Below are 25,897 nucleotides of genomic sequence, written 5' to 3'. Positions count from 1 at the left end.
CTGTACATTATCATTATAGCATACTGTTTATTTATATCGACATTCAACATTCATTTTAAGCTAATAACTGATTTAGAATCTGTGATATCACTGACCCCTGAGGATGTTCATCTCTCTTACTTCCCTGGCTCAAATTTGTAATTTTGTTAATATTTTAATTAATTTCAATATTTATTAACATAATGATAAAAGCCAAAATATTAAATGTAATAAATGTATTTTGACTGAGTAAAATCTACTGACTTCAGCAATCTACTACAACTACATTGCTATCGGTGACAGTTTAAAAATGGGAGAATCCCTTGTTTTTGCCTGAAGTTTTCAAGCCGGTAACAGAAAAAGAATTAAAGATACCTTGTTAGTCTTTCAAATTTTCTTTCTTATAGCATTAATTCAGCCAAAAAGTTTAGTTTGGTCATTAATTATTCCCCTTCATGTCATTCCAAACCAGTAAGACTTCATCTTCGGAACACAATTTAAAATAATTTTGATGAAAATAACTCTAACTCTCCCAACTTTCCTTGTGTGTGCCGACTGGCCACCCTGCTTTTTAAAATATTGGCATCAGGCATTAAAAAAATCAATACGGTTAAACGCTAAACATAGGACAAATATAATACACAAAACTCAGTGTTATACTTACATTTCTGTAGTTGAAGTTTGTTGATAGGGTTCTGCTGGCACTGGTACTAGTGTTACTGTTACCACCTCCATCTTGTGCACAAATTTGTTAAATCCACCTTATTTTCTAAAAGGAAAAAAATGCGTAGTCTGTGTGAGCTTGAGGTTTTAACAGCAAAAATAAAATCTCTTTTTTCAATGGACATTCATCAGTATAAAAACATTGCTTTAATTCAGAAAAATACACAATAAGTTAGTACTTATACACTTCCAGAAAAAGGTACAATACTGTCACTGGAACAGTACCCTAAGGTACAAAAGCTAAAAGGTACCAAAATGTACACTTAACGAACTAACAGAGAACTATACTTTTTTTTTTAACTGAGAGTGTATTATTAAAAGCCAAATTATTTAAATTTGCATCTCACAGACTAGAAACGTATTTCACGAGTTTTGATAAATAATGGTAACGTTAACTTAAACCAATTTTTCTTGCTGTCCTTGGAAGGGCTCGATACCGACGCCTCGAAACGACATAACGTTAACATTAGAGTATTAAAAACATTCTGGTAAACTGAATTTATAAATCTATGGTACACAAACGCGATAGACCTGAGCTGTTTCTATGGCCGTTTCACCGCTGTTTTGTCAGCGTCTCATGCCATCTCTAGGTGGAGTATGAGTTAAGCGAAAAATTATATCTTAATTATTTCCGGCTAAATGATAAAAAATAATTGTAATAATAACAATAAGCTTAAAATGTAATGGCAATGCGTTGGTTTTGTCACGTCAGTTTTCGAAGAAAGGTTTTCCTCACGCATCAGATAACGTTAGGCCTGGCTACAGACGCAATGTCAAGTTAACAAAAATCGAAAGGGAACCAACAGATTTTCACAGTACTTAAAATTAAACTTACCTCTAAATTTCTGTGCTTCGTCTTCAGTGACATGTATTCCAGGCAGCTTCTTTCAGTTTTTGAATAAGATCCTCCGTGTCTCCGTCGACAGCGTCAGAAATGAATGATGTCCAGAATAACCGTCATGCACAATCTCATTTTCAAAATGCACAGCGCGGGCTACAATCCCATTGGACGACACAAAAAGGCTGGCTTCGAAAATATGTATTTGAACTGAGGCAAAGTAGTACACCATATACGCCTTATTCAGCCCGCTGCCATTTTGAATCGAAAACGAGGCTGTGAGGGATAGTAGTCCAGCAGCGCCCACTGTGGCGCATTGTTGCGTACCGGGATGTAGATCGTATAGCCGTAAAATAATAGGTTATTTCACATTTTTCCACAGGACAAAGAGCTCCAGAAAACGTGGATTGTTCGACAGGACATATAACCTAACTTTCAGGTAACAATATTGCATTTTTTTGAGAAAATGACTGTGGAAAGACTGCTAATTTCTAATGGGAGCATGTTTATCTTCCTTTAAACGCTTACACAGAGTTTTTCAAATGATGTTATATAGATTAAAATGCTTAATGGTTTGTGTTAAGAGCCTGCAGCTAGGTCATAAGCGTCTTCCCGACCTTTATTATGAAATTACGATAAACATGACATTTTCCTTGTCTAAAGCAAGACAGAAACAAAAAAATAATGTTCTGAATATCATTTTGCGATTTTAAAAGGGGTTGACATCAAACACTACATGGCAAACTAATAAATAAATGTTATCTTTTGATCGCTTTGCATAAAAATAAACTTTCAACCCACTGTTTTTTGTATGACTTAACATGTTGTCTGAAAGAGGCTTACGATCTAACTGCAGGCTCTTAACACAAACTATTAAACATGTTAATCTTTAAAACATCATTTAAAAAGAATATATTTTTCATTTACAATCGCAAGGTTTTCTTTTCGTGAGGTCTTAGAGTCCAGGTAAACACAGACGGAGCTGAACCCTCCTTAAGCGTCCTAATTCCAGTCAGTGTTTTTGAAAAACAATCCTGAGTAAAATGTTGAGCACTTTTGTGTTCTTTGTAATCTATACAAAATGGAGATATTTAGTTTAGTTGTTGTAGTAGTACATAACATGTTAGCTCTGCGTAAACGTTTAAAGGAAGATAAACATGCTCGCATTATAAATTAGCAATTAGCCAACCGGCTAGTTTCCACAGTCATTTTCTTAAATGCAATATTGTTACCTGAAAGTGAGGTTATATATCCTGTCGATCAATCCACGTTTTCTGGAGCTCTTTTTCCTGTGGAAAAATGTGAAATGACCTATTATTTTACGGCTATACGATCTACATCCCGGTACGCAACAATGCGCCACAGTGGCCGCTGCTGGACTGCTATCCCTCACAGCCTCGTTTTCGATTCAAAATGGCAGCGGGCTGAATAAGGCGTATAATGTTTAATAAACGTTAAATAGTTTTGTATACTACATTGTGCTTTTGCTAATTACTATTAGTATGTGTATTTGTTTAACTCTACATTAAAAACAAAACTTAAAACAGCTCTTATATCAGTTTAAAATTACAATTAAAAATGCAGACCTACTTTAATACAAATGCTTTACGTTTAAAAGTTATTATCTTGATGTTCTGCATAATCACTAAAATGTAATTTGCGTGTGTACTGTTCAGAACTGGTCAGAAAGATGCAGGCTCTTGAACATATTTGGTTATTTTGTGCATCTCTTCCAAATAACTAACAACTCATGAAAATGATTATCTTGCCCTATTTAATTTTGGGTGACTATTTCATACACTTTGGCTTACTCCTTTGGTCACACAAGTGATTGTACCTTTCTTTGGGGATTAAATGGTACAAACGTGGACCCTCTGGCAGTTGGAAACATATCTGTACCTTTTTTACCCCTAAATGGTACATATGAGTACTCTAAGGTGCAACTATGACCCATCGAGGGTACAACTTCACCATTTGTACCCTAAGTGTCACAAATGGACCCCAACCGTACCCTTTTTTCTGACAGTGTAGCTCTCCTCAGCGACAGGCTGGCCCCTTCACAAACGTGGGATAATTAAATGTTTCATTCTTTTTTAAACACTGCTTCTATGCTCCACTCCTTCTCCTCAGGTCTAAGATTAATAAACAACCGTGTTGTTTTTGAACGAGGGCCCGCCAAGGCGCACTTACCATTGTAACACATTGAACTCTGAGGGATATAAACTGCAAATATATGAAAAGCATATAAGTTGTATATAAACTTAGACACTAAGACTTGGGTTGATGGACAGGTAATGACTTGAGCTCCTAAGCACACATGCTTAAGTGAGTTCAGTCCTCAGACGAGAAAGAACGACGGCGCGTAAGTGTCTACTTTAATACTATTTCACTAGGCGGTCGTTACTTAGAGTTGCTGCTAAAAGCACTTTGTCGTTTCTGTTTAATTACTTATTCCTAAGTATTAATTTTAAGCCGCTGTTCTCTTAAGCACTCTGTAGTTTCTATTTACTTATTGGTTAATATTAAATTTGAGCTGCTTCTAAAACGCACTCTGCAGTTTCTATTTACTTATTGGTTAATATTAAATTTGAGCTGCTTCTAAAACGCACTCTGTAGTTTCTATTTACTTATTGGTTAATATTAAATTTGAGCTGCTTCTAAAACGCACTCTGTAGTTTCTATTTACTTATTGGTTAATATTAAATTTGAGCTGCTTCTAAAACGCACTCTGTAGTTTCTATTTACTTATTGGTTAATATTAAATTTGAGCTGCTTCTAAAACGCACTCTGTAGTTTCTATTTACTTATTGGTTAATATTAAATTTGAGCTGCTTCTAAAACGCACTCTGTAGTTTCTATTTACTTATTGGTTAATATTAAATTTGAGCTGCTTCTAAAACGCACTCTGTAGTTTCTATTTACTTATTGGTTAATATTAAATTTGAGCTGCTTCTAAAACGCACTCTGTAGTTTCTATTCACTTATTCGTTAATATTAATTTTGAGCTGCTTCTTAAAGTACTCTGTTGTTCTATTTAATTATTCGTTTGTTTTATTTACATCTATTCACTGTTAGAAAAGGAGTGTTCTTCTGTTATTTGTCCTGCGATTGTTTTTGCTTTAAATTCTAGTTTTTATTGCAATCATTAAAATTGATAACTGAGCGTACGGCCAAGGGAAGCTTTTGTTTTTGTCATATCGTTCCCTTCTGGAGCTATTACAAGTGCGAAGCTGTTGCTTTTTGAGTTTCGATTGAGCCATTTTGCGTGCGGGCAAGACATTCGCGGCTCACTGAGCCTAGGAGGCGTGGCTAGCGAGAATACTGCTTAAATAGTTTGCTTACTTTCCATACTGCGGGAAAGTGAGTTCAGTCCTCAGACGAGAAAGAACGACGGCGCGTAAGTGTCTACTTTAATACTATTTCACTAGGCGGTCGTTACTTAGAGTTGCTGCTAAAAGCACTTTGTCGTTTCTGTTTAATTACTTATTCCTAAGTATTAATTTTAAGCCGCTGTTCTCTTAAGCACTCTGTAGTTTCTATTTACTTATTGGTTAATATTAAATTTGAGCTGCTTCTAAAACGCACTCTGCAGTTTCTATTTACTTATTGGTTAATATTAAATTTGAGCTGCTTCTAAAACGCACTCTGTAGTTTCTATTTACTTATTGGTTAATATTAAATTTGAGCTGCTTCTAAAACGCACTCTGTAGTTTCTATTTACTTATTGGTTAATATTAAATTTGAGCTGCTTCTAAAAGTAGTTTCTATTTACTTATTGGTTAATATTAAATTTGAGCTGCTTCTAAAACGCACTCTGTAGTTTCTATTTACTTATTGGTTAATATTAAATTTGAGCTGCTTCTAAAACGCACTCTGTAGTTTCTATTTACTTATTGGTTAATATTAAATTTGAGCTGCTTCTAAAACGCACTCTGTAGTTTCTATTTACTTATTGGTTAATATTAAATTTGAGCTGCTTCTAAAACGCACTCTGTAGTTTCTATTTACTTATTGGTTAATATTAAATTTGAGCTGCTTCTAAAACGCACTCTGTAGTTTCTATTTACTTATTGGTTAATATTAAATTTGAGCTGCTTCTAAAACGCACTCTGTAGTTTCTATTCACTTATTCGTTAATATTAATTTTGAGCTGCTTCTTAAAGTACTCTGTTGTTCTATTTAATTATTCGTTTGTTTTATTTACATCTATTCACTGTTAGAAAAGGAGTGTTCTTCTGTTATTTGTCCTGCGATTGTTTTTGCTTTAAATTCTAGTTTTTATTGCAATCATTAAAATTGATAACTGAGCGTACGGCCAAGGGAAGCTTTTGTTTTTGTCATATCGTTCCCTTCTGGAGCTATTACAAGTGCGAAGCTGTTGCTTTTTGAGTTTCGATTGAGCCATTTTGCGTGCGGGCGAGACATTCGCGGCTCACTGAGCCTAGGAGGCGTCCCTAGCTTTTATCATTGAAGCACTGTTTGGTTGTCTATTTAACTGCGTCAGAACAGCTGACGCTGAAGCGTCAGCGGAAGCGTTCAGCCTCCTCGCGTGAAGACCGACGAGAGTAAAGACTGCGACTTTTCCTGCGCGACTTCTCCGAGCAACGACACCGACAACGCACTTAAGTACTCCTCTCCTTTATTTCACTCTTCTTTCTGTCCTCCTCTATCATGTGTTTCCAACTCATTCCGGTGGTCTCTTCACACCGCACTAATATCACACGCACACGTCGACGCAATATTTCTAACCTGCGTCCTATCGACACTTCTTCCACTGAACCTTTCTCTTTCACGGTTGGACTCTGGAACTGTCAATCAGCTGTCAACAAATCTGACTTCATTTCAGCATTTTCTGTGCAATCTGGTTTGAGCATTCTAGGCTTGACTGAGACCTGGATTCGTCCAGAAGACTCTGCAACCCCAGCTGCTCTTTCTAATAACTTTTCCTTCTCTCACACCCCTCGTCAGACTGGAAGGGGTGGGGGGACGGGACTTCTTATTTCTAACAACTGGAAATACTCAACCCATTCTCCTCTATGCAATTATAGTTCATTTGAATCTCATACAATCACTGTAACATCTCCTATCGAACTCCACATTGTGGTAATCTACCGCCCTCCTACTCAACTTGGCATCTTCTTAGAAGAGCTGGATGGGCTGCTGTCCTCGTTTCCAGAGGATGGCAGCCCACTTCTAGTCTTTGGGGACCTCAACATTCACCTTGACAAACCCTATGCTGCTGACTTCAATTCACTTCTAGCTTCATTTGATCTACAACGTGTTATCACTACATGCACTCATAAATCTGGCAACCAACTTGATCTCATTTACATGCGAAATTGTATTTCAGACAATATTGTGGTCAAACCCCTACACATCTCTGACCACTTCTTCATTACATTTGACCTACATCTTGCTACTTGTGCACTCCCAACCCCTCTACCTGTTACTTTTAGAAGAAACCTACGCTCTCTCTCACACTCCCATCTTTCTTCTTTAGTATCCTCCTCCCTTCCCTCTCCTACTCACTTCTCATCCCTGGACACTAATGCAGCAACTGACACCTTATGCTCCACTATTACCTCCTGTCTAGATGCTATATGCCCTCTCTCCTCCAGGCCAGCACGATCTGCTCCGACAACCCCTTGGTTATCCGATGTTCTTCGTGAGCATCGTTCCAAACTTAGGGCAGCTGAGAGAAAATGGCACAAATCTAAGGATCCATCCGACCTCAGTATGTATCGGTCTATGCTCTCATCTTTCGCTACCCAAGTACATACAGCCAAATCTTCATACTTCCACAACAGGATCAACAATTCCCCGGACGCACGCAACCTTTTCAAAACATTTAATACACTGCTTTGTCCCCCTCCACCACCTCCCACAACTTCTATAACAGCTGATGATTTCGCCACATTTTTTACAGACAAAACTACATCGATCAATAATAAGTTCTCAGCTCCACACATACAGGAACTAAAATTGACCACAATCACGGCTGGAACCCCCCACTTCTCCTTCTGTCCTTGCTCGGAGGCAGAAGTAACCAAACTTTTCCTCTCCAGCCATCCGACGACATGTCCTTTAGATCCTATCCCCTCACACCTTCTCCAAGCAATCTCCCCTACAATCCTACCGGCGCTCACACACATCATCAACACATCTCTTCTCACAGGCACTTTTCCCACTACATTTAAGCAGGCCCGGGTAACCCCACTGCTCAAAAAACCTACACTTAACTCCTCACTCATAGACAACTACAGACCTGTCTCCCTCCTTCCATTCATAGCAAAAACACTGGAACGGGCTGTTTTCAACCAGCTATCCTTATTCCTCTCACAGAACAATCTACTGGACTCTAACCAATCAGGGTTCAGAAGCGGCCATTCAACTGAGACTGCGCTACTGTCTGTCACTGAAGCCTTGCGGACGGCAAAAGCTGAGTCCAAATCATCGGTACTCATCTTGCTGGACCTATCTGCAGCTTTTGACACTGTGAATCACCAGATCCTCCTGTCCACCCTCTCAATGCTGGGTATTACAGGGACTTCACTTCGCTGGTTCAAATCCTACCTCTCTGGTAGGTCTTTCAGAGTGGCCTGGGGAGGCGAGGTATCCAAAACTCATCAACTGGTCACTGGGGTTCCTCAGGGTTCAGTTCTTGGACCTCTCCTCTTCTCCATATACACTACATCTCTGGGCCCCATCATACAGGCACATGGCTTCTCCTACCATTGCTATGCTGATGACACACAGCTCTATCTTTCTTTCAAACCAGACGATCCATCGGTAGCTGCACGGATCTCAGGTTGCCTAGCGGATATCTCTGCATGGATGAAGGAACACCATCTACAGCTCAATCTAGCAAAGACGGAACTCCTTATCTTTCCTGCCACTCCATCTCTACAGCATGACTTCTCCATCCAGTTAGGTTCATCAACAATTACCCCATCAACTTCAGCCAGAAATCTGGGTGTTATCTTTGACAACCAACTGACTTTTAAAGACCACATAGCTAAGACCGCTCGATCTTGCAGGTTTGCATTGTACAACATCAGAAAGATCAGGCCCTTCCTAACAGAGCATGCTACACAACTCCTCGTCCAGGCCCTGGTCATTTCCAGGCTGGACTACTGCAATGCTCTTTTAGCTGGTCTTCCAGCATGTACAATCAAGCCTCTACAAATGATTCAGAATGCAGCAGCACGACTGGTCTTCAACGAGCCCAAAAAGGCCCATGTTACACCTCTCTTCATATCCCTGCACTGGCTACCGGTTACAGCACGCATCAAATTCAAGACACTGATGCTGGCCTATAGGACAGCCACCGGATCATCACCTGCCTACCTCCATTCACTACTACACATCTACACTCCTTCCAGAAGACTGAGATCCTCTAGTGAAAGACGCCTCATTGTACCACCACAGAGAGGTATTAAATCACTGTCCAGAACATTCTCGTTCAACGTTCCTGCCTGGTGGAATGATCTTCCCACCCCTATCCGGAATGCAGACTCCTTAACAGCTTTCAAACGACTGCTGAAAACCCATCTTTTTCGACACTATCTGACTCAATAAAAAAAAAAAAAAAAAAAAAAAAAAAAAAATATCCTCCCTTCTAGCCTGTTTTTCCTCTCTTTCTTGATCTTCTCCTTCTAGCCTGCACTCTTCTAACAACGCCTGATATATGGTATTTTTGAACACTTCCTATGTTGATCTGCCTCCTTAGGGTGAATCACTTGTTGTATTCCCAATTGTAAGTCGCTTTGGATAAAAGCGTCGGCTAAATGAATAAATGTAAATGTAAATGTAAATGTACATGCACAGTCATTCTCTCGCATTGTTTTTCAAAGCGTGATGATCATGGGATGAAAAATGAATGAGTAATAGGGCTGTGAAAGTATATTAAAATAGCACCCTTAGTGATTTGATTCTGGAACCGGGCATGTTGTGATTTAAACTAGTTTAAAGCCAGATGAATCAGCGCTGACAAATAGGAGAAACCTACCTGAACTCATGACAAAAATGTACCTGTGGGAACTTTTGCAAGGCGTAAAGTATGTACCAATAGATACGCATCACTGCAGTTTCTCTCAGAAATTAACACTAGAGGCGGTAAAACTGCAAGCACTTGTAATCGTTTTCATACACAGTTACAATTGCAGCTCCATATGTTTCGCTTTCTGGATGTAACTTGCTCGGGAGCTCAACTGGAAATTGGACTTAGGATGCAGAATCCTTGGGTACAATTCCTGTTAAAACAGGACTTACAATGAAAATTGCGATTGCGTTTTTGCATCACATTCGCTTTTGCTCATACTATCGGCTAGATTTAGGTGTAGTGCAGATGGTATGTTATTTTAAAACCTCACGAAGCATTAGAGTTATAGCGCCGCTCAATGGGCATTTCAAGTCAGAATTGCGGTGACACATACAAGCAAAAACATTCTGGAAGTGAACTACTCCGAACATTCTTTTAATGCCACTCAGTGGACATTTCACATTAAATATGTCACAAAACATACATGGAGGTACGTACTTCGTGTCTCGAGAAAATGTTCCGACAGGTATTTTTTCGCTATGAGATCAGCTTGGGAGAAACACTGTACACAACGATAAAGTCAGAAGGCTTTTTAGTCTACAGATCGCCATCATTTACCACAGATTTACTGTAGTAACATCAATTGCACCATGCTATTGTGTTAGATATGTGGGATATTCATATCAAATTTTATTATATTATTAATGTAGACATGTATTAAAAATATTAAAGGAGTATTGGAATATAGTTACAGTATTTTCTGTGATTAAGCTTTGTGAATTTATATTAAATGTATTTAGACTGCTGTTTTCCATACAAATCATGTAGTTTCTCATATAGTACCAAGGTGTTGAGGTGCTATAAATGTGGTTTTAAAGGGTTAGTTCACCCAAAAATGAAAATTAGCACATTATTTTCTCACCTTCCAGGCATCCTAGGTGTATATGACTTCCTTCTTTCAGACAAATCCAATCAGAGTTATATTAAAAATTGTTCCAACCTTTAGAATGGCAGTGGGTGGGTGTTTCTCTTCATCAGTCCAAAACAAGTCCAATAAAGTGCATTTATCCATAATATAAAGTGGCTCCGGAGGGTGAATAAAGGTCTTATGTAGTGAATCGATTCAATTTGTAAGAAAAATATTCATATTCAAAATGTAATGATCACTTTAATCCACCTCGCGCTAACAGTTGTAGACGAAGGCTGTTCTGGGTGGATGAAAAAAAGACTGCTCGATTAATCGAAGGCGATTGTCGTGCGCATTTTGTCAATAAAGCCAGTTCTGTGATTAGCCGTAAATCTCCAGCACCTGCTTTGAGTTGAAGCAGCATGTAGTACACAGAGCCGTAGTTCACTTAGAAGCTATGCCTAATCGCATTCTTAATCGAAATCGATTTAATTGAACGATTATGCAATCGAAAAGAAATCGTTCGCAATAATGGCAGCTGTTTGCGTAGCTTCTCAGTGAACTACGGTGCTGTGTAAAAAATGGTGCTACATCTCAAAGCATGTGAAAATACCACATTTAATAATATTTTAACTCCAAACTTACTTCATAACGTCAGCCAAGTGTTTGAAATGAATCCTTCTGTGAAATGATGTGGCTTCTTACACATAATAACGCACAGAACATAGTTCATAATATTCTAAGCAGTGATTAACACATTGCATTATAACTATACATTATTATAATGAAAATTACAATAATACAAACTTCAGTAAACCATATATTGTCATAGTAGTGTGTTTATTAGTCATGTTGAATGAATGAAAGCAGTTAAATCTTCTGTTTATTCAGCTATAGGCATTTTCTAGGTTTCTCCTTCAAGTGTTTTTGGCGTTTCTGAGAGACAGAGCGCCCTCTGGCCTTCGGATGAAGATTTACTGCAGATGATCACAGATCACCGTGCTTCACTAAAAGATATGCATTCGGAGCTTCCGATTAATCATGATTTCGATTTCATTTCGATTTATTGACCAGCCCCAACGTCGGCGTTGCACCGTGAGTCTCCTGAAAACCAACGTTTGTTTGCAGGAACAAAGAAAGTAGTTTCCTTACTTCAGCAAAGAAAAACCAGTCTCCTCTTGGTTTATATCAAAATCCTCCGCCATTTTTCTTTACAAATCCTCGTTTTGTACTTCTAATTCGTGATTGTTGTTTTGTTTCTGTTTTCGGCACTTCGCGTCTGCGTCCGCGTCTGTCAGTTCTGATTCTGTGTTGCCGTGTACGACTGTTAGCACAAGCTAGATTAAAGTGATTATTGCGTTTTAAATATGGATATTTTTCTTACAAAAATGCATCGATTCGCTACAGGAGACCTTTATTCAGAGCTGTGAGACACTTTTTTTATTATGGATGGATGCACTTTATTGGACTTGTTTTGGACTGATGAAGAGAAACACCTGCCCATGTCATTCTAAAGCTTGGAAATGGCAGGATAATTTTTAGTATAACACTGATTGAATTTGTCTGAAAGAAGGAAGTCATATACACCTAGGATATCTGGAGGATGAGTAAATAATGTGCTAATTTTAATTTTTGGGTAAATGAACCCTTTAAATGTGGTTATCATGCTCTAAATATATGCTAATTACAATGAAGTACTTTACGTGTATGTGCTGTAGTACATTAATCAACAAGTCAAAAATAAGTGTGCTTGTTTAAAGCATTACAAAAGATTCTGAAAGCATAATGGTTTAAAATGTATGTCAAAGTAAAAAAAAAAAAAAAAAGAAAGAAAAAAGAAAGTATATTCCTGTTCGGTTAACGTTTATTTTATGGTTTCCTTGTTACTGTGTAATTATACATTTAAGTACTGAGTAATATCAATTAACTACTTGTACTTACTACATGGTCAGAGGTAGGATTCAAGTTAGGCTTGGGTTAACTGCATGTAATTATGCATACTTTTTCTGTTAATTGTTGTTATAATAGTACATGTAACAAGGACACCTTAAAATAAAGTGTTACCTCATGTTCTTGTAAGGGTATTAAGTACCCTTAAAGGAGTAGTTGACTTTCAGAACAAAAATGTACAGATAATGTACTCACCCCCTTGTCATCCAAAATGTTCATGTCTTTCTTTCTTCAGTCTTAAAGAAATGGTGTTATTTGAGGAAAACATTTCAGGATTTCTCTCCATATAATGGACTTCTGTGCCCCTGGGTTTGAACTTCCAAAATGCAGTTTAAATGCAGCTTCAAAGGGCTCTAAACGATCCCAGCCAAGGAAGAAGGGTCTTACCTAGCGAAACGATCGGTTATTTTCTAAAAGCATTTACAACTTATATACTTTTTAATCTCAAACACTCGTCTTGCCGAACTAGACAAGATGAGCATTTGAGGTTAAAAAGTATACAAATTGCATTTTTTATTTTATTTTATAACCCATCGTTTTGCTAGATAAGACACTTCTTTCCTCGTCTGTGATCGTTTAGAGCCCTTTGAAGCTGCGTTTTAGAAATTCAAACTCAGGGACACCATAAAAGTCCATCATATGGAGAGAAATCCTGAAATGTTTAACTCAAAAAAACACAATTTCCTTATGACTGAAGAAAGAAAGACATGAACATCTTGACAAGGGGGTGAGTAGCCTGGAAAAACCCAGACCCTAATCTATTAAGATTAAGGGTCTGGCATCGAGCAATGAAAAGGACCTAACTCGAGGGGCGGCACCAAGTGTGCATTTGAAACTCTCACTGCACGCAATTGGATAACGCCACGACCAATCACAACAATACACAGTGTGACGTATCCAGAGCGACGGTGAACATACAAGAGTGGATTTCAATGTTATAACATAAACAATGTGACAAGATTAATAACTATTAATTACGATAGCCGAGTCAACCTCATAAAACAATTAGGTCCGATCAAACTATTTATTAACTATCAACTAATATGTGGATGGACACTAGCGTTTCGTTCAGCAGCGAGACATATCGTCCTGTTCAAGTTAGGCTACTGTATTACTATTGAATAGTTCAGTTTTTAGTTACAGTAAGTTTACCAAGTGACTCTTACCATTTGTAAATTAGATGGACCTCATCTACCACAATCCCGATCAGGTTGTCCCGGTAGACCTTGTTCGATAACATTTATCGCCACTTCTTTTTTAACAGCCAGGACTCGAGACTGCCGAATGCTATCTGGCATTGCCCGCTTCGCATCTGTTCCTCTTCGTGGTCGCCCCATACGCTTAACTACCAGCGGAGCTAACTGAAAGATTAAACTCTTGCCGTATCCTGTCGGCAAAACAGCAAAAACGTCCTTCTTGCAAAGGAATGATTCGAGCGCGGTTTTCTGTTCCTCTTTTAAATGAAAAGCCAAGTCTAACTCGGTCATTGTAGCGGGCAAAGCCATTTCAAACAACTGGTTTTCATCTGTAGATCTCTTTCAATGCCTTTAATGTTTACTAAATGATTCCGAACGTCGCAGCAAAGTCGTCATCAGCTTAGCTCGCCTCTGGCCCGCCTACATCAGATACACCGATTTGATTGGTTCCCAGAATTGCTTACGTATTGCAGTAACATGCATCATTGCTCGATACCAGAGTGTCTTGCAGAGACAATTCAAATTGTGCTCTCGCGAGACCTCTGGATTTCCAGGGTCGGGGGTGAGTACATTATATGCAAATTTTTGTTCTGAAAGTGAACTACTCCTTTAATCAGCCTTTTGTTTTATTAATATTATATCATCTGTATATCCTTATAGAATATTCACAGTAAAGTATAGTGTTTTATATATACCTTTAAGTATTGAATAGACTACAAGTGTACATTCAACACAATAAAACACCTCTTTTTCGCAAGGGAGCTCAGGATAGTTGCTAGTGAAGGCTTTGTGGCGCCGGGATTGTCATAATGTTATTTTCATTCAGCTCTAAAGTAATTAGTCACATAACACACAAAGTTCCAGCGAGCAAAGCTGGCAGCATGCAGGTTGTATACTTCTGATGCCACATGCACCAGCCTAGCAACTGCCATTGAGCCCTATCACTATGCCTACTCTTGCAAACTTTATGCTGTAGTATGCAAACTGGGACGCTCAAGTACAATCTGTGTCAACCGGAATAGTCTCAGCAAGCAATTATATGGAACTGCAATTTAAAAAAATACTGCAGTTTTGTTTTGCATCTCAAAATCATGTGATGTGATGACATTTCAGCATGTGCGCTTTCGGCAGCCAGTGCATGGTGAATTGACCAAGGGCTGTAGAGCTGTTGTAGTTTGCTGTAGTGTGCTTGGCCGGTTTCTTGAAGCTTTGACACCTCCACGTGGTCTCCTCCCCTCTCCTGGAGCTCCCTTCCCCCCGTCCCAGCGCGCAGTAAAACAACATACACTGTGTGTGGCTCCGACGGAACGGCAGAGGTTAAAGACGTGCGAGCTTTAGCCACTCCCTTAGCCAACCAAGATTTTCTTTTTTTATCCCTTTATCTCCTCCTCCTCTAGTTTCCCTTGTTCTCTCTCACCCTCGCGCTCACTCGCTCGCCCTGGCTTTTGTGTGAGCGAGCGTATGTGTGCAGCACCGTCCTGGAAAGAAAGAATGCGCGTGTGAGACTGAGAAAGAGAGACACACGGGTAAAGAAAGACTGCAAGACAGACGAGAAAGGAGGACACGAGAAGAAGCGGAGACGAAGATCGCAGACGAGCGGAGAATGGAAGACAGCACGACAGGTTTAGCTCCAGTGTGCAACTCTACAGCCACGCTGAACCACCACTGCGCCGGTAATGCAGCGCTGCGGGATTGTGGGGAGGGCTGTGTTTGTGAGTGAATTTATGAAGGAGGTGTATTGAGATGCATGTGTGTGCGTGTGGAGTGTAATAGCGTGAGTCTTCCTTTTTGTCATTTGGAGGTTCCCCTGTATACACCACACAGAGAGGAAGTGTGTGTAACGCTCTAACCTCACTACATTGATGCACCTCTGGTGTGTGTCTCTCTGTGTGTGTGTTTTTATTGAGTAAAGCAGTTTATTTGAATGCTGGTCACCAGACTGGTGGAGAGTTGTTGTGTGGTTAGTTGTACTTTGAATAAACCATAATTTAATATTCTTGTTGGCTGGACAAACTTGGCATAGTTTTTCTTTTCTAACTGATTCAACTTGTGGACTTCTTGGAATTGATGATCAAATATCACCCCCTGAAAACCAAAATGCTTTGAATGTTCAACATCCGTTGAAAATGTTTTTGACTAGATCCTTTAAGCTACATCCAGCAGACTTGATACAGAACTGTAGTTTGTTCTGACATAGCGTGCCTTATCTCTCTTAACCAACTGAATGTAGAGTTTTCCCATAGCAGACGATCTAACATTGCAAAAATACCACAGACATGCATTGAAAATTTTTCACTGTGTTTAAACTAAATGCAACAACTTGGCACAGACCTTCTTCCTTTCAAACCATTAAACTTGCACATTTAACAGATCCTTGGACTTTTGTTTGGGGAATGTTAAAGGTACTCTGGAGGATCTCTCATTTAAAATAGTGTTTAAAACACTATTCATATTCAGAGCAACAAGTTGGTGTGAAATTCCACGTCTATGCTATTAAACAAAAGTTTGGGGTCAGTATTTTTATTTATTTTTTTACATTTTTTTAAATTTTTTATTTGGCGAGAACACTTTAAATTGATGAAAAGTGACATTAAAGACCTTCACAGTATAGAAATTAATATTTTTATTTAGCAAGGATGCTTTAAATCGATCCAAAGTGATGATGAAGACATTTGTAATGTTACAAAAGATTATATTTCCGATAAATGCTGTTATTCTGAACTTTCTATTCATCAAAGAAGCCTGAAAACATTCTACTCAGCTGTTTTCAACATAATAATACAACTAATAGTAATAATAAATGTTTTTTGAGCAGCAATTCAGAATATTAGAATGACTTCTGAAGGATCATGTGTCTGGAGTAGCGATGCTAAAAATTCAGCATTGAAATCACATTTTAAATTAAATTTTATAATATATTCAAATAGAAAACAGTTATTTTAATTAGTAAAAATATTCCAAAATTGGACTGTTTTTGCTGTACTTTTGATCAAATAAATGCAGGCTTGGTGAGCAGAAGAAACTTCTTTTTAAAAACATAAAAACAATTCTTACTGTTCAAAAACTTTTGACTGGTAGTATAATTACATGTGTAATTAATTTCTGTAATAACATTTATAAATATACTGTAAGTCATCTTTAAACCTATCTATACCACCAAACATGTTCCTAACCTTACCTGTATTTTACCTCAATAGCAGCAAAAGCATTTTGCAATACAGTATGAACATTGCACTTATGTTCTGATGCAAGTACATAGTAGTTAAAGCCACCTAATATAAAGTGGGACCAAAAAAGTTATTTAAATTGCTAATTTAAATTGTATTTTTGCCAAATAAATATAGCTTTGGTAAGCATACATTGCTTTTTTCAAAAACATCAACAAATTCTACTGACCCCAAACTATTGAACAGTAATGTACGTCATGTCTGTAAACTGAATAAGATCTAATAACTGGCGGCATATATTCTATATATTTGCTTAAACATATTTTTTAGATATTTATAAGACTGTCTTCTTAATGAAACTCTTGATAAAACTAGTTAGAGACATGAGGTACAGTATCAGATTCATTCACGCAGAAAAGCAGCTAAACAGCCAATACTGTGAAAATGTTTCTCTGCAAGTTGTTTGTTTCAACCGTAGTAAATATCTCTCTCTGTCTTTCTCTCAGTCCATCTATAGTCTACATAACCTTCAGTCCTCAAGGCTTTTAAAATGTTTTTGAACTTCCAGATAAGGCTTTCTCAAGTCAACATTCAAGGATTATCTCGACAAACTGTCTTTCTATAAGCGTGCGTGTGTGCACTGTGTAGATGCTGGTATCTGTGTCTTGTGGTTTTTTTATTGGGATGCCACGTCTGTACAGAGTCTGTTTGTGGCGTCTCATTCATAGTAGACTGGCTTGGGGGAGCATAAGCAAATCTCTTTGTAAATGTATGTGTGTGTGCGTGTGTGTGTGAAGGCTTAGAGTATTACCACTGAGGATGTGAAACAGAAATACTCAGGTTCAGTGGCTAAATGTGGGCACAATATGCCTCTGGTCAGGGTGGTTCTTCCTTTCATTGTAATAAATGCTGGTTAAAGAAACAATAAAAAAAGTGAACGATTAACTAGTGTGTGTGTGTGTGTGTGTGTGTGTGTGTGTGTGTGTGCGTCTGTGTGAGTGAGTGTGTATGTTTGTTTACACACACCATTTGTGAACCTGTAGTATGTGTTGAGCTGGTGTTCGGAGTGTGTTTGTCTCCTTGCAAATGGTACCCAAGCTTTTGTTTACTTCCTTCTCTGTCTCACTTTACCTACTTTGTTTTTATTCTTTTCTCATCTTCTTTAATTTAAGCTGAAGTGCGTGAATTTTTATTTTATTTATTTTTTTTTCAAAATGTTAACTTTCTCCCATCCGGGTTTGTATGCGGAGACAACTGTAAGTAAACCATTACAGGTTTATTTCCTCTAAGCGTAAACACAGAGTCTCTGAGATGCTTTCAAAACATTGCTGTGTTTGTTTAAGCATTCAGACCAGCCCCGCACTGCAACAAAAGCTTGACCAATGGCGTAAGTTCGGGGAGGGGCTATCTGTTTGGCTGACCATTGGCAGATGACGGAAACCTGTTTGAAAACATTATTCTTGCAATTCAGTGCTGCAGAAAATACATAACAATACATAACAAAACCAGTCTTAAGTAGCACGGGTATATTTGAAGCAATAGCCAGAAATACATTGTATGGGTCAAAATTATTGCTTTTTCTTTTATTTCTTTGATTAGTAATATGCATTGCTAAGAACTTAATTTGAACAACTTTAAAGGAGATTTTCTCAATATTTAAAATTTTTTGGCACCCTCAGATTCCAGATTTTCAAATAGTTGTATTTCGGACAAATATTGTCCTATCGTAACAAACTATACATCAATGGAAAGCTTATTTATTCAATTAAAAACTGTCTTTGTGGTCCAGGGTCACATATAGACTTACATGGTTTTATATACAGCTCATATGTATGGAAGCCCATTTCTGCCACTAATTTTTTTTTTTTTTTGTCTCACAATTCAGTCTCAGAAGAGTTTATTTCCTCAGAATTATGATAAACCCACATATAAACCCACAACTGTGAGATATAAAGTCAGAATTGCAGAATATAAACTCGCAATTCTGACCTTTTTCACAGAATTGTGAGGTATAAACTCGCAATTACAAGTTCTAAAGTCCAATTCGGAGGAGAAAAAAACGAATATTTTCTCAGAATTGCGAGTTTACATTTAACAATTCTTAATAACTTGCAATTTTGTGTTATAAACTCAGAATTGTGAGTTTATATCTTACAATTCGGTGAAAAAAGTCAGAATTGCGAGTTTATATTCTGCATTTCTGATTTTTTTTTCACAGAATTGTGAAATATAAACTTGCAATTACAAGTTCTTAAGTCCAGTTCTAAAGGCGAAAAAAGAATTGCGAGTTTATATTTTACAATTCTTAGTAACTTGCAATTTTGTGTTATAAACTTAGAATTGCGAGTTTATATCTCACAATTCGGTAAAAAAAAGTCAGAATTGCGAGTTTATATTCTGCATTTCTGATTTTTTTACAGAATTGTGAAATATAAACTCAGAATTGTGAAATATAAACTCAGAATTGTGAAATATTAACTCGCAATTGCGAGTTCTACAGTCCAATTCCGAGGGGAAAAAAGAGGGGAAATTCTGATATTTTCTCAGAATTGCGAGTTTATATTTTACAATTCTTAGTAACTGTGTTATAAACTTAGAATTGCGAGTTTATATCTCACAATTCAAGACTGCATATTCTGCATTTCTGATTTTTAAACAGAATTGTGTAATATAAACTCAGAATTGGGAAATATTAACTCGCAATTGCGAGTTCTACAGTCCAATTCCGAGGGGAAAAAAGACTGATATTTTCTCAGAATTGCGAGTTTATATTTTACAATTCTTAGTAACTGTGTTATAAACTTAGAATTGCGAGTTTATATTTTACAATTCTTAGTAACTGTGTTATAAACTTAGAATTGCGAGTTTATATTTTACAATTCTTAGTAACTGTGTTATAAACTTAGAATTGCGAGTTTATATCTCACAATTCAAGACTGCATATTCTGCATTATTGATTTTTAAACAGAATTGTGTAATATAAACTCAGAATTGGGAAATATAAACGCAATTGCGAGTTCTAAAGTCCAATTCCGAGCACTGATATTTTCTCAGAATTGCGAGTTTATATCTCACAATTCACTGAAAAAAAGTCAGAATTGTGAGTTCTAAAGTACAATTCTGAGGGAAAAATGACTGTTTTCTCAGAATTGCAAGTTTATATTTTAAAATTTTGTGTTATAAACTAACATAAAGTCAGAAATAAAGTCGCAATTTTGAGTTCATATTTCGCAATTCTGAGGAAAAAAGTTGCAATTACCATTTTTTAAAATTTAGTGGCATTTTATTTTTAAATTATTGAAATTATTGAAATATCACAAATGTACAATAGCTGAATGATTGCTAAATGCTGAATTTTCATACTTCAAAAAGTTATAAAGTCAAAGTTTTTAATAGCATTAAAGTGATTAAAATAGAAAAGTCAGAGTTTTAAATTCAACACAATAGCAGAGAATAGACTGGTCATGCAACTGTATAAATATAAATTAAATAGATTATTTCATGATTATACAAAACAAACAAATTGTTTACGTTATTTTTGTACTATTTCTTTTTTTTTTTTACAAATGAGGACTTCCCCAAAATGAGGTTTTGTCAGGCTTAGCTCCCATCTAAACACAAATATTTCTTCAAAATAGGGTTATGTAGCTACACACACACACACACACACACACACACAGGTTGTGTTACGACCGTCTGCTTGTATTTGGCGCAGGAGTTGATGTACATTAGGCGAGATTCCAGCTGAGAGAATCTCTCAGACAACTTTCACAGATGGACAACCGCTGTGTGTGTGTTTGTGTAGGATGTGTTAGTGTGTTTAAGTTTATCTAGCGGTCAGAGGTTAGTTTGAAATTGTGCAATAGATATCTAAACTTTGTGAACACGTGAATAGAAACTACAAGCTGTTCTGCTTAAGCTTGCCTGGACGCCTACACATTTATAAATGAGTTTAAAATATGAGGAAATGACTTTTAGATGCACAGTAGCACCAAAATAACACCACAAAGCTACACAGTATTAGGTTTCTTCAAAGGACTTTGGAATACCATGAGTATTATAAATAAGTTCTGATATCATTATTGTGACGTGATTCTCCCTAATTATTTGCTAATACAATGCTGATAGTGATATCTAGAGGTCAGTGTAGGAGTGTTATTAGTATTAAACAGTTAATAAGCAAATAAGCTGATGTATAGCTGTTATGTAACGCAGGCTAAATCAATGTGTGGTTTTATAGAGCGGATGTGGCGTTCTCTGTGCATCTCTGTGATAATCCTGCTCATCCATCAGCGAGAGGGCCGCCTCTCCACTTGCTCGGTGCACATAGTTGGCCCGGGTGCACAACCTAATGTCTTTAAACAAACATGTCACCACATGCGCTAAACATTTTAAAGCCGCTGCGAGGCAGGAGGATGGAATCCACAACGCAATAATTAGCACTTCATGCAGGCGCACATTTTATAATTTCTGCACACAGACCTTCGTTGTTGGGCACAAGTTGACTGTGTTCAGAATGGAGTGCTAGTGTACTGCATACTACACAGTGTGCACTCTATACTGCCTACTATCATTTATAAACAGTAATATATGACACATTGTTGTCACATAATGTCATTATGATGCATGTTTGACAGTTATTATTTACTGCATCCAGTAAGTTGCATAGTATGCTTATTATAGTGCTTACTGCAGAAATGTTGTAGTATGGTAGTATGTTGCTTTGAACAGCGGATCGTGCTCATTGATATCTGTGCTGCCTTTGTATGCTGTGGATTGGCTTATCCAGAGTCTGTTTTGTCTTTTGAGCATCAATCTGTCCATAATCTAAGAAGTAGAAAAGGTGGTGAACATGCTTGTCACAACATTGCTCTCTAACTTATCATTATCTAATCTCACACAGGCCCCACAGATGTGCGAGTGCGTTTGTGTGTGGTTTTGTGTGCGGGAGAGTAGGTGTGTATCTTGTGTGTCAAGCCCCGGGCCATTACAGTGAATCATTAACATGTAGCTTTAGTGCTGTGTAGTTAATCATGTCTGTTACATGCCTGCTAGTCTGCTAAAGGCAGAGGAATCCCATTCATAAAGCTGCACCAAACTACTCTTAATGGAGCTCACCACAGGCTGGAATAACACAGACAGGGATTTATCAAAATGTTTGGCTTAAAGAAGTAGTTCACCCCAAAATGAATCATCCTGTGGTGTGACATCCTTCACAGAATCACAAAAGGTGTTCTTTTTGTAAAGAATATTCTGAACACTATATACACACAGTTGAGGTCAAAAGTTTACATACACCTTGCAGAATCTGCAAAATGTTAATTATTTTACCAAAGGGATCATACAAAATGCATGTTATTTTTTATTTTGTACTGACCTGAAAAAGACATTTCACTTTCAAAAGTCTACATACACTTGATTCTTAATACTGTGTTGTTACCTGAATTATCCGTAGCTTTATTTTGTGTTTTTGCTTTTAGCGATAGTTGTTCATGAGTCCCTTATTTATCCTTAATAGTTAAACTGCTTGCTGTTTCCCAGAAAAATCCGTGAGGTTCCACAAATTCTTTGGTTTTTCAGCATTTTTTCTGTATTTGAACCCTTTCCAACAATGACTGTATGATTTTGAGATCCATCTTTTCACACTGAGGACAACTGAGGGACTCATATGCAACTATTACAGAATGCTCACTGATGCTTTAGAAGGAGAACTGATGCAATAAGAGCTAGGGGTGAAAACTTTTGACCAGAATGAAGATGTGTACATTCTTATTTTGCATAAATATCGTATGTTTTTCCTGCTAAAACTACAGAAGATACTCACTTCTGTTTCCCAGAAGACAAAATAAGTTATATTTATCCTGATCTTAAAATTCTAAAAGTTTTCACCCCCCGGTTCTTAATGCATTGTTTTTTTCTTCTGGAGCATCAGTGAGTGTTTGAACCTTCTGTAATAGTCGCATACGAGTCCCTCAGTTGTCCTCAGTGTGAAAATATGGATCTCAAAATCATACAGTCATTGTTTGAAAGGGTTTAAAATACACAAAAATGCAGAAAAAACAAATAATTTGTGGACCTGAAGGATTCTTCTGAGGAACAGCAAACAAATGACTCATGAACAATTATCACTAAACAAACAAACCAAAAAAAAAGCTGTGGATCATTCAGGTAACAACACAGTATTAAGAATCAAGTGTATGTAAACTTTTTATAAATTCAACTATTATTTTCTCTTATTTTCGTGTAATTGACATTTTGTAGATTCTGCAAGGTTTATGTAAACTTTTGACCTCAACCTCTGGCATGGCAATATTCTACCAGAGAAACAATATTTGCAGCAAAGTGGACTGTTGTTAAATTCAAGAAATAAAAACTTTGTAAAAAAAAAAAAAGAAAAAAAAAGTTAAATATATTCAATAATAAGTTTAAATAATCTAAGTTTCGAATTGCTTCATTCAAACTTGTAGGCTAAATAAAAAGCTTATGATATGAACCCAGGCCCGGTTCCAGAACTAAATCACTGAGGGTGCTTCCTAAATTAATGAGGGTGCTCTAACATTATACCATCATAGTCGACATTAGGGCGCAACACTGATGGCGCGCGTTGCTATTTTAAAATCAAAATACTTCATTTTTGTATGTAATGGCAAATTGATTATACTTTCGTTTTTTATTAACTTAATTTAGAAAAAAACGTTTGGAGCATTTTTGTTCGTAAAATATAAGTTTTTATTTTATTTTATTATTATTATTTTTAAGGAACAGCGCCCAGTGGTAGACTGATCAGTCTGTTAATTTGATCAGTTTGCCTACTCAAATCATCACGATTTGCATAAAATCTATAGATATGAAATAGTTCAAGTATAAAACAATGTTAGTTTAAACGTTAAACCTAGAGATAAATGTGCGGTATTAGGCGCATATCCAATAGTTTGTGCAGAGAGTGGAAGCTGAAGACGCAGGACATGGGCGCCAGTGCATTTTTTTCAGTGGAAGCAATTTAAAATTTTCTGTCATTTTTGCTCACAAAGGTAAGAGTAGGTTAATACATCATTCGGTACTGTAAAGGGTGTACTTTTATTTGTGTGCACTTAAAAAAAACGTATAAAATAGTTTTAAATTATTACTTAACGAAATAAAACAAATAGAAAACAAAAACTCTCTCATTATGTAATCCGAAAAGATAAATTTCTCTTTAAAGGCGCGTCCAAAAAGGATTTTTGTTACACTGACTCAGAATACACTAGTTTATTAATATATAATTTAAATAAGCTTTACTCTTTCTGGCCCGGCACATTCAGTGTTATTTATTTACCTTTGTGGCAATTTTCAGCATATTGTGTGCTTGAGCGCGGATCTGTTCCAGCTGCGCTGCCGTCCGTAACGGTCTCGAAAGTGAAACCGAAAGTGAAGTCTCCTGTTGTTTCCACCAGCGCGGCATTTTTTTCTTCACCATAATTTATGGATGTCTAAAATATTAAAATGAGGAGAAACCTAAAACAGATAAAACCGGTGCCCGTCCGCCTCTGAACTTTGACGTGAAAATTGGCCTGAAGCCCAGCAACTAGAGGTGTAAAAAAGTCGGGCTAGTCTGCTGAGGCTGAAATGCAACGCTCTAATTGACTGCTTTGATGCGTTACAATATGGTAGGGCATTGTTTTAATGCTTACAGCAGAAAAATAAATGTTTTTTTTTAATGATTACTCACTGGATTGTTATCTAAATCTGCAATAAAATGACATTATTACAGCTTTAACTGAGGGTGCTATTGATTTCGTTTGAGGGTGCTTAGCACCCTCAAGCACCCCCGTAGAACCGGGCCTGTATGAACCATGGTATTGGAAGCAAAGTAGTTGTAAAGATTGTGAATACTGAATGCTCTACTGAACAGTCTAGTGTTGAAGCTCATAACCTTGAGATGAGGACAGAGCACAAGCGTCTTCCTCCCGAGAGTCTCTCTATGCAAATGTGAGCTTTCAAGTCTGCTACACATGTATGAGTGTGTAATCCCCTGTGTACACATGCTGAATTATAATGTATAATTCATATTGCATGGATCCAACAACGATACCCAGTCCCCAGAGGCTGTCTGGAGCTGTGTCTGAGTCTGTGTCACTGGTACATTTACAGTAGCACTTTAACCCTACAAAAGTAGGGTTTTTTTTGTATATATATATATTTGTTGTGCCTTTGGCTAATAAGCATCCTCAGGTGGCACTGTAGCTTTATGGCAATGACTTGGCAAATGAGGGGCAAATACCTTCTTTATATCATCTTAGTTCTGAAATGTTAAATTGTATTATGAATATCTTCTAAGTTTCAAGATGAGTTGTGTAGCACGAATCTTTCCATGTTAGCTGAAAGTTGTTCATTCAAATGTAGTTGAGATTTCACTCCTCAATGGAGGTGTACCGCCGCTTGAAAGCGAAGTGTCAATTTATTTCAGTATTTTCACTCTCCCACATCTTTGAGGTCACATCCTGTATGAGCTCACCCCTCAAATGACTCAAAACAGTACCACACAGGCCTCGCACAGCTTCCCTTTTGTGGCTTTCCCGCCTTTCACAGTCACATGTTGAGCAATTACCATGCTAGTATCATTTCAAATCATAAAAATATGGTATTTCCAGAGTTCCTTTTTTGTAAAGGATGTATTATGGTATCACAACTATTTTAAGTGTATATTCAGAGTTACTACTCTGAGTTACTTTAAATACGATGGTACAAAAAAAAAAAAAAAAGCATAACCGAGATAACGCACCAAAAATCGTAACATCACAGCAGGTTCAGAAATTTACTTTTGCCCCCTGGAATTAATTTCCAAAGGCATTTTTTTTTTTTTTTACATTTGTGAGGGCACTTTTTATAAACATATTATTATTACAAAAACATATGTTGTCTTTACTGTCAGCTACTTAAATTTACCCATTTGTTGAATTTAATTGGTGTGTTTTCAGTGCTAACTTATCTAACCGCCTCTGATTGTCCAATACATTCCTAAGTTCAACAGAAACACTTTTGATTGGTCATAAGGCTCAGCGCTGCTCAAAACAGCACATAAAAGCAGTCTGATGCAGATCTGATCTAAATGTAATT

At 37.2% G+C, this 25,897-nt stretch overlaps 1 protein-coding gene across 4 annotated transcripts in view; it reads left to right on the top strand.

The window, feature by feature from the left end:
- LOC141325582 (echinoderm microtubule-associated protein-like 4) overlaps positions 1-25,897 on the top strand; it is a 137,861-nt gene that overhangs the window by 43,343 nt on the left and 68,621 nt on the right. For 3 of the 4 annotated variants that reach the window (XM_073834361.1, XM_073834362.1, XM_073834360.1), the window contains exon 1: positions 15,113-15,307. The exons of the other annotated variant lie outside the window; for it this stretch is intronic. In XM_073834361.1, the coding sequence (XP_073690462.1) occupies positions 15,238-15,307 (70 nt within the window). In that variant the 5' untranslated portion in view covers positions 15,113-15,237. Of the gene's footprint in view, positions 1-15,112; positions 15,308-25,897 lie in introns of those variants that run through there. 4 annotated transcript variants of the gene reach the window in all.

The sequence above is a fragment of the Garra rufa genome, chromosome 2 (assembly GCF_049309525.1).
Source record: "Garra rufa chromosome 2, GarRuf1.0, whole genome shotgun sequence".
Lineage (NCBI taxonomy): Eukaryota > Metazoa > Chordata > Actinopteri > Cypriniformes > Cyprinidae > Garra > Garra rufa.
Note: the sequence above shows the minus strand (reverse complement) of the source record. Positions and strands in the feature narration are given on the sequence as shown.